This window comes from Panicum virgatum, chromosome 3N, assembly GCF_016808335.1.
Source record: "Panicum virgatum strain AP13 chromosome 3N, P.virgatum_v5, whole genome shotgun sequence".
NCBI lineage: Eukaryota > Viridiplantae > Streptophyta > Magnoliopsida > Poales > Poaceae > Panicum > Panicum virgatum.
Genome location: NC_053147.1, coordinates 7,455,073 through 7,468,219, shown reverse-complemented (window position 1 = coordinate 7,468,219; position 13,147 = coordinate 7,455,073). Strand labels below are relative to the sequence as shown.

The 13,147-nt window shown below is 43.9% G+C and overlaps 1 protein-coding gene across 1 annotated transcript; it reads left to right on the top strand.

Moving 5' to 3' along the window:
- The first annotated feature begins 285 nt into the window (after window positions 1–285).
- Window positions 286–13,008, top strand: LOC120664048 (beta-hexosaminidase 1-like). The gene is made up of 15 exons (XM_039943012.1): window positions 286–706; window positions 801–887; window positions 8,303–8,338; window positions 8,587–8,698; window positions 8,812–8,882; window positions 9,456–9,586; window positions 9,729–9,745; window positions 9,911–9,959; window positions 10,461–10,561; window positions 11,228–11,287; window positions 11,744–11,777; window positions 11,909–12,007; window positions 12,111–12,170; window positions 12,294–12,544; window positions 12,633–13,008. Exons 1-15 carry the CDS (start codon window positions 350–352, stop codon window positions 12,806–12,808), a joined length of 1,641 nt encoding a protein of 546 aa, XP_039798946.1. The 5' UTR covers window positions 286–349; the 3' UTR covers window positions 12,809–13,008.
- The last annotated feature ends 139 nt before the right edge of the window (window positions 13,009–13,147 follow it).

Genomic DNA, 13,147 nt, shown 5'->3' with positions numbered 1-13,147 from the left:
GCAGCCGGGCCCCGTCGAGCTGCTGCTCATCATTCCTGTCGCCATGTGAGAGCCATGTTGCCATCCAGATGTCGCAAGTATATTTTCTACATATGCCCTCATAACTATCTGTATTCACAATCCAGCTCTTTCTTTCTGGTTGATTTACATCAACTTCAGAAGTTCAGGGAAATCAGAAGTGTCATGTTTCGAACGGGATGGAAAAGCAATACATGAATATTAGGGGGGGGGGGTTACCTCATAAACGCCGCAGCTTCTCCCGCCATGTATATAGCCCAGGGATTCTCAACTCACCCAAAAACCTCCCACAAAATCCGCGATTAGAATCCTAAACCCGCGTCTTCCCAAAATGCTCCCCAACTCCCCTGCTTATCTCCTCCTCGCCCTCCTCACACTCCTCGCCGGCACCGCCGCCTCGGCCGCGCGGCTCCGCCCGCCGCCGGCGAACGCCACCTCGGCCGGCGAACCCGTCTACCTCTGGCCGCTGCCCAAGAGCGTCACGTCCGGGTCCCGTACCCTCACGGTCGATCCGGACCTCGCGCTCGACCCGCGGGGCCCCGGCGGGGCCTCGCCCGCCGTGGCCGAGGCGTTCGAGCGGTACAGGGGGCTCGTCTTCGCGCCGTGGGCGCACGCGGCGCGCGCGGGCGGCGGGGGCGGGTACGACGTCGCCAGGCTCACCGTCGTCGTCGCCTCCGCCAACGAGACGGTACCTACTGGCCGCATGATGCTGAGAGTGTCGCTGGTTTCGTCTGGATCCGTGCTCGGGGTGTGAAAATTCTGCGCGTTTTCGCTCCGTGCAGCTTGCGCTGGGGGTGGACGAGAGCTACACGATCTACGTGGGGGCGGCGGGCGGCGTCAACTCCATCGTCGGGGGAGCAATCATAGAGGTCTGAGCTCTTCCTATTGGATTGATCTCCTTCCTAATAGACCCAACGGTCTATTAGGGCCTTAATCCGCGCCCTGATCGGGGGCGCCCAACCCTTAATGGTTGGTGGGCCCCGCTGCACAGCGCCAAAATAAAAGGGGTGAGGGGCCGGGGCACGTTGCACAAAGTTCGCCGCGCCGCCTACACCCTCACCCACAGAAACCCTAAGCCGATCTACTAGGGGGGCGCTGGAGCAGTGGGAAGTTCCGCCCCCGCTGCAGTTAACTCCGTCGACACCGTCGCCCCTGCCATCGCCCTCGACTTCGACGCTACGCTCACGACGCCACTGCACCGCTCGTCGCTGCCCTAGAGCAGATCATCATCAGCGAACCAGAGATGGCCGCCGGATCGAGTTCAAGCACTGGTGGTGATGGTCTCTCTCTACTTCCTCACTGTGTTCATTCTTTTATTGTTTATGCAATAGATCTAGGGGCTCTTGCACTTGATGTGAAGAAAAGAAGAGAAATCCTACTCGATTCGTGCACTGTGTGATCCTAGTTATCTAACATTGGTATCAGTTGCCTACACACGTGTAGATCGAGGTCAGGAAAGATAGTTTCGAATGCGAATCGAAACAACAGTCAAAGAAAAGCAACTCGAATCGATAGAATCAAAGCAAGAACAGATCGAATCGATGGCAAATCGAACTCAACAGTCAAACCCTAACCCTAACCCTAGAGATCAAAGCGCGTGGGACCTACCTGGTCCGCGCGCCACTGCCGTTGCCGGTGCGTGTGACGCGCTTGCGCCGCCGCTCGCCGGACTTCGCGGCACAGTGGAGCCGCCTGCTCGCTGCTCCGGGACGCCGGGGTCGCGTGTGCGGGGCTCGAGAGCATGGCTCCGTCCTCGGCCGGCTCGATGGTGGCGCGCTCACCCTCTGGCGAGCGCGCACACCGGCGAGCAAGCCGCGGCGGTGCCATCCCGCCCGCTCCGCCCGGTCACCGTGGCTAGGACGCCGCCGTTTCCGCGTGGAGAGAGAAGGGAGAGGGAAGAATGGAATAGGGTTTGAGGGGACGACGCCGGCGTCGCCGGTTTTGTTCAGGCGAAAAGACCGGACGACCGTCGGATTTGATCCGACGGCCGGCGGTGGCCGAGCGACGAATGGGCCACAAGCGGCCCGAGAGGGATGCCGCGGCGGGCCAATTCGGCGGCCCGGCCGTTGGCTGTCGGGCCTCGGGCCCACGAGGAGGCGGCCGAGCAGGCCGCGGGCCGCTGGGCCGAATGATTAGTGTACTGTTTTATCGTTTTTTCTATTTTCCAGAAGCAATTTCAATGGTATTTTGCATGAATTTGTTTATAATTTGATCTCTATTCAATTTTGCACCAACGTGTATATTGTTTAGAGCTAAAAGTTCACAGTATTGCTTCTGAAAATAGAAATTTTCTACTTGTTTCCGCTGCAAAAGTCATTACAGTTGCTCTTTACTTTAATTCGAACCAACGAGACAATTAAAGTTTAAGAGCATGGTTAAAAGATTATTTTTGAGCATTATGGTATTGTTAATTTTCTGACCAACGTTGTTAATTACAATACTGTAATTTCATAGTTTTTGTGCATTTACTTCTATTTCTGCCCAACGGTGATATAGATTTAATTGCATAAACAGTTATATGTTCTATTTTGACCAACGTTGGAATTTTACATGCAATTATTGTTATTATGTTCTCACTATTTTTTGAAATTTTCAGCGGGGATGAACTTGATGGGATTCATCAGTCACATCCCGACTCTAAAAGGAGACAACTATGGCGAATGGATCAAGAATGTTGATCTCGCTTTCGTCTGTGGAGAGGTGGATGAGATGATCACCACTCCAAAGCCCACTGAGCCACCGGCTCCAGTGAGAGGGAAATCTGACACTGATGCTGAGTGGCAGAAAAAGCAAAGGGACTATGCTCCCTTAAAGATGGCTTATGATCTCGAAAAGACAAAGTGGAATAACGCCAACAAGAAATGTGTGGCAGTTATAAAGAACACAATTGATCCTAACATTTTGGGTTCAATTGGAGAGTGTGATTCAGCTGCTGAGTACCTTTCAAAGATAAAGAATCAGTTTACTGGTTCTTCAAAGACTTATGCTACACAGATCATAGAGCAGTTGATCACAAAAAGGTACTATGGCAATGCCAGTACGATAAGAGATCATATCATGGGGATGTGTGCTTTGAACTCCAAGCTCAAACCAATGGACTTGGATCTCAAAGAAGAGTTTATGGTGCACCTGGTGTTCGCCTCTCTGCCAAAAGAGTTTGCAACGTTCGTTGTAAACTATAACTCACAGCCAGAGAAGTGGAACATGAAAAAGACAATTGCAATGTGTGCACAAGAGGAAGATAGACTCAAGAAACAGAATGGTGGGTCTGTCAATTTTGTGCATAATAACAAGAAAAGGCCTTTCCAAGCTGCTTCTTCCTCTAAAGCTAAAGACAAAGCCCCTATGCCACAGAAGTATCAGCAACAGCGTCAGCAACAGCGCACTCCAGCTCAAGATGAGTGCTTCCACTGTTTTGACAAGGGGCATCGCAAAGCAGATTGTCCCGCTTATTTAAAGATGATAATGGCAAAGAATGGTGAGAATGTAATTTCATTTGTTAATGAATTCCTGTATTTAAAGTTTTCTAAATCTACTTGGTGGATTGATTCTGGTGCAACTGTGCATGTTGCAAATTCTTTACAGGGATTCCGTTCGACAAGGACTACGCAAAGAAGCGAAAGACACATTAAAGTCGCGAACGGAGTACAAGCAGATGTTGAAGCTGCTGGCGATGTCTCCATCGAGCTAGTTAATGGTTTCATGCTTGTATTAAAAGATGTTTTATTTGTTCCTTCGCTTCAAAGAAACTTGATCAGTGTATCACGCTTAGACACAGATGGTTTTGGTTGTCATTTTGCCAATGGCAAATGTGAACTATGGTTTGATAATAATTGTATTGGTGATGCTGTCCTTTACAATGATCTTTATTTATTATCTATGCGTGATAAAGTGCATTCTGTATGTAATGTGAATGTGAATGAATTCTTGTCAGAGAAAGAAACAAAGAAAAGAAAGAGAACTCAAGATACTTCATCGAAATTATGGCACTGTCGTTTAGGCCATATTTCGAGGGGGAGAATTGAAAGATTAGTGAAAAGTGAAATTCTTCCACAGCTAGAGTTCTCTGATTTTGAACAATGCGTTGAATGCATTAAAGGAAAATTTGTAAAGCAAATTAAAAAGGGTGCCAAACGAAGTGCAGGAACGTTAGAAATAATTCACACTGATATATGTGGACCGTTTCCTGTGAAAAGTGTGGATGGCTATGATTCGTTCATAACATTCACAGACGATTACTCCCGCTATGGTTACATTTATCCAATTAAAGAAAGATCTGAAGCATTGGATAAATTTAAAATATTCAAAGCTGAGGTTGAAAATCAGCTTGACAAAAGAATTAAAATAGTAAGATCAGACCGTGGAGGGGAGTACTACGGTCGACATACCCCTTATGGACAAGTTCCTGGACCTTTTGCAAGGTTTTTACAGGAAAATGGTATAGTTGCCCAATACTCTACACCGGGGGAGCCTCAGCAAAATGGAGTAGCTGAAAGGCGCAACCGTACACTAATGGATATGGTGCGCAGTATGATGAGTTATTCCTCATTGTCGTTGAGTCTGTGGATGGAGGCGTTGAAAACCGCCATCCATATTCTCAACAGAGTGCCAAGCAAATCGGTGCCCAAAACGCCGTATGAGCTATGGACAGGAAGAGAACCCTCACTGACTCATCTACGGGTCTGGGGGAGCCCAGCTGAGGCTAAAGTGTTTAATCCAAATATTGGAAAACTGGATTCCAAAACTGTAAGCTGCCATTTTATAGGCTATCCTGAAAAGTCGAAAGGTTTTCGTTTCTACTGCCCAGACAGACATACAAAGTTTGTAAAAACGAGACATGCTGTTTTTCTAGAAAGTGAAATGATCAGGGGGAGCATGGTACCTAGAGAAATTGACCTTGAGGAGAAGCGGGTGTATGTGCCTACTCCTATGATTCAAGAACCATTTTTCTCACTACCTGTTGATGCTGCACCAAAAGTTCCTGAAATAGTGACGTCAGTACCTTCTTCGGTTGTTGCTGCGCCAACTATTCTAGTTATTACGGTGTCAACACCTGTCGCAACTCCACCCATACCAACAGTGAGCGAAGGTTTGGAACCTGTCATCCAGGAACCGCCTGAACCCGTGGTTGGACATGAGGAGGAGGTGCTACAGCCCCTTATGGAAAATGTGCCAGAAGTTGAGGCACAAAATGTGCCACAAGCAGTGGCCCTTAGAAGGTCACAAAGAGAAAGAAGGTCGGCTATTTCTAGCGACTATGAAGTTTATAATACAGAAGAGGTTCATATGGAGGGTGATCCCGCTTCATATGAAGAAGCCATGAGAAGTATTCACTCATCCAAATGGCTGGAAGCTATGAAAGATGAGATGAAATCAATGAGTTCCAATGGTGTTTGGGACTTAGAGGAAATTCCTAAAGGAGCCAAAACAGTTGGCTGTAAATGGGTTTACAAGATAAAACATGACTCCAAAGGGAATGTAGAAAGGTTCAAAGCACGACTCGTGGCAAAAGGCTTTACGCAAAGAGAAGGGATAGACTATAACGAAACTTTTTCTCCGGTTTCGTGTAAAGATTCCTTCAGAATTATAATGGCATTGGTGGCACATTATGACTTAGAGTTACATCAGATGGATGTAAAGACGGCATTTCTTAACGGGGATTTGTATGAAAATGTTTATATGGCACAACCAAAAGGTTTTATCATGAAAGGAAAAGAACATATGGGGTGTCGCTTAAAGAAATCCATTTATGGATTAAAGCAAGCCTCTAGACAGTGGTATTTAAAGTTTGATGAAACCATAAGAAAATTTGGTTTTAAAGAAAATGAGGAGGACAATTGCATTTATGCAAAGTTCAGAAGTGGAAAATTTATTTTCCTGATCCTATATGTGGATGACATTCTACTTGCTAGTAGTGATGTTGGTCTGCTACTGGAGACAAAGAAATTCTTGTCCTCAAATTTTGATATGAAAGATCTCGGTGAAGCTTCATTTGTTTTGGGAATTGAAATTCACCGAGATAGAACAAAGGGGGTATTAGGACTGTCACAAAAGGCATACTTAGAAAAAGTTCTAAAGAAATACAGTATGCATATGTGCAAGCCTTCACCTGCTCCAATAGTCAAGGGCGATAGATTTGGGAAATTTCAATGTCCCAGGAACCAGTATGAGATCGATCAAACGAAAGCGGTTCCATATGCTTCAGCTGTAGGGAGCATACAGTATGCTCAAGTTTGTACACGCCCTGACTTAGCTTTTGTTACCGGGATACTTGGCAGATATCAGAGTAATCCAGGACAGGCACACTGGATTATGGTAAAGAAAGCATTACGTTATGTGCAAGGCACAAAAGGCCTCATGCTAACATACAGAAAATCCGATTCCCTAGAGATAGAAGGGTACTCAGATGCGGATTTTGCGGGGGACATCGATGACCGAAAGTCCACGTCCGGTTATGTATTCACACTCGCAGGGGGAGCTATATCGTGGAAAAGCTCCAAACAAAGCGTCACTGCATCATCGACGATGTACGCTGAATTTGTAGCATGTTATGAGGCCTCAGGGCAGGTTGAATGGTTAAAGAAATTTATACCCGGTTTAAGAGTGGTAGACAGTATTCAAAGACCACTCAGAATGTACTGCGACAATGAACCAGTAGTGTTTTATGCTCACAACAATAAGTCAAGTGGTGCTGCCAAACACATTGACATAAAGTTTTATGTTGTGAAGGAGAAAATCCAGAATCAATCTATTACACTCGAGCATATAAGTACAAAGAAAATGCTTGCGGATCCGCTCACTAAAGGCTTACCACCCAATGTGTTCATGGAACACATAGCCGGCATGGGTTTAAGGGAAAGCCTGTGATTTCTGGAAAACAAAAGGGCCCAAAACATAAAGAATTTGTTTCAAAACAGTGATGTATATGGTAGCTGTTGAGTCTATCGGTCTTGGACCGTGACGATAAAGCATGCTCTATTTATCAATCTGTGATGGAACAACTAAAGGAAAAAGGTTTCATGTTAAAGTATAAAGTTAAAGTACAAAGTGAGATCAAGGGGGAGAATATTGGATTGATCTCCTTCCTAATAGACCCAACGGTCTATTAGGGCCTTAATCCGCGCCCTGATCGGGGGCGCCCAACCCTTAATGGTTGGTGGGCCCCGCTGCACAGCGCCAAAATAAAAGGGGTGAGGGGCCGGGGCACATTGCACAAGGTTCGCCGCGCCGCCTACACCCTCACCCACAGAAACCCTAAGCCGATCTACTAGGGGGCGCTGGAGCAGTGGGAAGTTCCGCCCCCGCTGCAGTTAACTCCGTCGACACCGTCGCCCCTGCCATCGCCCTCGACTTCGACGCTACACTCACGACGCCACTGCACCGCTCGTCGCTGCCCTAGAGCAGATCATCATCAGCGAACCAGAGATGGCCGCCGGATCGAGTTCAAGCACTGGTGGTGATGGTCTCTCTCTCTACTTCCTCAATGTGTTCATTCTTTTATTGTTTATGCAATAGATCTAGGGGCTCTTGCACTTGATGTGAAGAAAAGAAAAGAAATCCTACTCGATTCGTGCACTGTGTGATCCTAGTTATCTAACACTTCCCCCATGATTCTGCTGTCTAACTTTTGGCGAATTCGGTGCAGCTGTGCTCTCTCGCTCCTTGATCGCCTGCGAATTGCGGAGCTTTTAGAGTGAGCTGTCGAGTAGTTATTTACAAGGAATAGGGAATTTTTCTGCACGCATTAGTGAAGCAAGTGGTTTTAGTGAAGATGTAGATGCCTGGCACAGGCGTACAATACACTTCGGTAATCTTACTGGTTTCATATTGTGAGTGTATACTTAGTTATTGCATTGAACTGTAAAATTGGAGGAACTGGTTCTCTGCTGCTTGCTGCTGTTACTCCTTTGCGTTATTCGCAATTTTCGCTGGAATTTTACTAGTTGTTACTTGTTAGTTTTTATCAGAATGAATTAAATAATGGTTAGTGATTGAAGTTCATAAGGTAGTTGAGACAAACTATTAAGCACCACTGGCTCACTGCTTAATATTTTAAGCAAGCGGTTCACAGGAGATGATTGTATCAAGCTGTCTTTCTTATCCATATGCACTAGGGAAATGATTGAGTGAACATATGCTGACATACTCATATTTGTATTGGTATTTTGCATATGCGTTTTTTTGTTTTTCCAAGTTAATGCTTGGTTTGCAAAAAATTGTTTGCCTTTCACTTTTATGCGCAAGGAATGTTGTAACTGAAGCCATAGTTTATCTGTCCTTTTAGGCAAACACAATATATGGAGCTATTCGTGGACTGGAGGTATGAACTGAGTCTGCAAGGAACACCTTTTCAACTTTTCATTTTCTCATTTTAATCGTCCAAGGCTGCTACTGGTAAACATGTTTTGCATGATATTTGAAGGGCTAGTTAATACCACTCCCTCCATTTTTAAAAATATGACGCTTAGGACAAGCTACTTAATTTATTTAAAAATAAAGGGAGTAAATTTTGGTCGTTTACAATTTTGGAGCATGCACATTGACATTTCTTGTTTGATTGATTGGCAGACATTGAGTCAACTTTGTGTTTTTAACTATGACACTAAAAATGTTGAGGTGCGGCATGCCCCATGGCATATTCAAGATGAGCCCCGCTTCGCCTTCCGTGGGCTACTCCTAGGTAATATTATAACTTAATCCTTATACTAAAAGCAGAGATCACTATCAGTTATCACAAGAAACAAAACATAAAATGCGAAATGATCAAATTTGCTTCTATTGTGTGCATTGCAGACACCTCACGGCATTACCTTCCAGTTGATGTGATTAAGCAAGTGATCGACTCTATGTCATTTGCTAAGCTGGTAATACTACTGTCTTTTGGGTTGTGCTCATAGTCACAAAGTTCCTGGGTTGACCGGGTCGAGGAACGGGGTCGAGGGTCGTCACTTTGTAAAATTGTGGTACGAAGGGGGTATACCTCTATGGAACGATAAATTATTATGTGGAACACGACTCTGATTCATCCGGGTCGATATCTTCGGGTCGATGCGTCTTTAAAAAGACAAAAACTATATATATATGTGCTACTAATGAAGAAACTAATCTGCACAAGCATATAAGAAACATACAAAATAGTACATCTAGATCATACTACACGTACTCAGCTTATTATCTAACAAAAACCACATCAATCCGCTATCAATAACCTTCTTATCCCAATTAAATCTGCTAGCAATGGGGCTACGACCCCTCTCAAACCGGGACGCGATCCAACCTTGAATGGGACACTGACCCTCTTTGACCTCGACCCTCGAATCGGAACGGCGTTCCCGGGTCGTGGGACGAGGCATCGACCCCGAATTCTGTGACTATGGTTGTGCTAGTTATGCTCCCAGAACTCTCCATGTACTGAAAGCTGGAGTTGTGTCCAGTAGAACGTTCTTCATTGGCATATCATCGATGAACAATCCTTCCCTTTGGAGGTTCCATCATATCCAAACCTTTGGAAAGGTTCATACTCCAAATGGGAGCGCTACACCGTGGAAGATGCTCATGATATTGTCAAGTATGTTATTCTATCATTTGGCTTTGGCATTTTCCTCATCCTCTATATTGTAAGATGTATTTTTTTCTTACTTATTTTGTTGATTTATGTTCTCTGATCATTTCTTTTGCAACATCTCATCTCATACTTCACCACGGTAAAGCTACGCTAAAAAAAGAGGTACTTTCAGTCTTTTGCCCCTTACAGCACATAAAGAACCCATTCATATGTATCTTCCATCCTATTGACTGTATGATTTAACTATTATAGTCAGAAACTACGTCATAGGTTGCTTACATATGTCATGGAATGCTCTGCCTTTTTACTATTCTATACTTTTCACAGGTATCAATGTCATGGCAGAAATTGATGTACCTGGTCATGCAGAATCATGGTGAGTTTACCTGTAGTGTTTCTTATGATGTTCATAGAGACAGAGTCACATGAAGCCTTCTCCCTCTGCTTACATAAGTCGAAGTTTAGTGCTACAAGTGTTGATTGATCAAGCAGTTCATTGCTCCTAGGTGCAGCATATGTCTTGCGATACAACAACAACAACAACAACAACATAGCCTTTTTTCCCAAGCAAGTTGGGGTAGGCTAGAGATGAAACCCGAAAGAAATAAGTTCAAGGTTCAGGCACATTGATAGCTAGTCTCCAAGCGCTCCTATCCAAAGCTATCTCTTTAAATATGTCTTGCGATACCCTTAACAAAAAATTACCATTACTTTCCTTATTTGATCCATGGATTTACATTTCAACTAAAAATAATGCATAGATGTCTACATATTTCTAAATGTGTTATCTGATTAGGCGCCCAAACATTTCCAATTGTTATGATAATTGTCTGTTTTCTGCTCTTGAAACTTTGTGCGCAAATTCTAATTTCTGCAGGGGAAATGGATACCCAAAGCTCTGGCCTTCTCCCAATTGTACAGAGCCATTAGATGTCTCTAGTAATTTCACATTTGAAGTAATTTTTGGAATTCTGTCTGGTTAGTTCCTCTGACACTTCTTTCTCAATCTGGTTAACTCATACGAGGACTTGAATACTGGTCGAAAACGTTCATCCCTTTCATATCATTTGCACATCATATGTTATTTTTCTCTGAAAGTGAAAACAGGAAGACGTTGAAGTTATGCAATGTGGCGCGTGGATTGTTTTTGTCACCTGTCATATGAATCTCTTTTCAAAAGTATACTCAGTGCTTTATCTAGAAGTGGTCTTCCTCAAATCAATGACGAATATGGACTGCTAGCTCAAAATTGGGTTTTGTTTTTACTGAAATGTGCTTCTCCTCGACTCATAAAATAGATATAAATAATTAACCAATTACATTACATCGAAGAACTATAGTTCGGAAATTCATGGCCTGCCTTACGACGACCAAGTAAAAAAATGAAACATTATTATTTCTTAGATTGGACTGAACTTGTAGATTGCTTCAGAAGCATGTGCAGGCAATGATAAGAGCAGATAATTGTGCACAAAATGTCATCCACCAACAGTTGGACTGACCAGCCCCCTGTACAAAATTTCTCCACCAAATATTGAAAACGACCATTATTTTTTCTCTGCAGACTTCTGTATATATCAACCTGTGCATGGCTGCATTATAACAAAATAGTTGACATCAATGTGGACCTTTTTATCTTCTCAGATATGAGGAAAATCTTTCCATTTGGGCTGTTTCACTTGGGTGGTGATGAAGTATATACAGGTAACTGATTCTGTTGCAACTTAACTTCTAATTAAGAGTGTAAAGCCCTGTTTTAAGTAAGGTAGTTCTATGCATTTCCAATGATGCTTTTTTGCCAAAATAAGATGCCATACTGTCATTTCTATTTGTTTGCTGTATCAAGTTCAACTACAATTTTGATTCTATACTCCTGAAACACCCCGCCCAACTGCTGAACAGATTGATTCATACCATCTCCATATATTTTTTTTCTATTGCTTGAAAAAAGATGGTTGGTGTGTCCGTTGGCATGTTACTTCTGATGCTCAAATGCATCTTGTGTAATTTTTCACCATGTGCTGTCTATTCAGCAGAATGGCCACTGATATAGTAACACTATCATGCCTAAATATATGGTGATATGTAAAATATCTTTGTGTTACTGGAGTGCCTTTCCCCCCTAAAATTTTCCTGACTCAATTTTAATATCCATGACAGGATGCTGGAATGTAACACCTCATGTGAGGCAGTGGTATGGAATCTTATCCACAAATTAGGTTTCATCTGTGATTTGTCAATCTCTGTTGCTAGATTGTTTGAGAAAAAAATATATCTGTTGCTAGCTGTTGATTTTATTTAATTGTTGAAAATCCCCAATTCCAGGCTTAATGAGCGGAACATGACCACAAAGGATGCTTACAAGTACTTTGTTCTGAAGGCCCAAGAGTTGGCAATTAAGCTAAACTGGATTCCTGTGAATTGGTCTGTTCCTTACATCCTTGCTTTTGGAGGGAGGAGGGAGGGAGGGTAGATGAGCTTTGTTTTGACTTGCTGCATACTTCTCTTTTTTTTTTAATTCCTGCAGGGAAGAAACCTTCAATTCATTCAAAGAAAACCTCAATCCTCTAACAGTTGTGCACAACTGGTAAACCACAAATCTGCTTTATGCTACTGAATCTGTTTCTTTCATTTCTTGACAATCATATCTTCCATATCTATGCTAATGGCCGATGCACAGTACATAAGTTTAACGTTTGAAACACTGTAGGCTGGGTCCTGGAGTCTGTCCTAAGGTTGTGGCAAAGGGTTTTAGATGTATAATGAGTAATCAAGGTGTGTGGTACCTTGATCATCTTGATGTTCCCTGGGAAGATGTCTATAGTGGCGAGCCACTCGCAGGGATTAGTAATAGGGACCAGCAAAAGCTAGTACTCGGTGGGGAAGTTTGCATGTGGGGTGAGACAGCAGACACGTCTGATGTTCTACAAACAATATGGCCCCGAGCAGCAGCTGCTGCTGGTACGAAAGACAAATCATAGAACTGTGAGCATTTTCTTATCCCTTTTTTTCCCATGAGAACTCACTTGTCCCTATTGAATTACTGTAGAGCGTCTGTGGAGTCAATTGGAGGCTATATCTGCCCAAGACCTAGAGACAACTGTCTTGTCTCGGCTGCATTATTTCAGATGCCTGCTGAATCACCGTGGAATCGCTGCGGCTCCAGTCACAAACTACTATGCTCGGAGGCCCCCGATCGGGCCAGGCTCATGCTTTGTTCAGTAAGCAGGCCCTTCAGAGTGATCTCAGCCTTCATACACCTGCAACAAAAGAAAAACATTATGTTGTCCCTTGCACTGTACCATATCTGTTTGTCATTAACGATAACAATTAAATAATCTGCCTTTGTGTATTCCACTCTGAAACTGAAATAAAAAATGCATCATTCAAATCTGACTGGGGAGAAGCCAGTCATCGGTATAACAGTAAATTCAGCTGCCTTTTAACAGCCTTGCCCCTGAATTCCTCCCATGTGTATCGGAACCAAGATCAGCAACTGGACAATTGGGCAGCCTCCTTTGAACTGGTAAGAGTGGTGATCTCATTGTGGATATTTCAACCCCT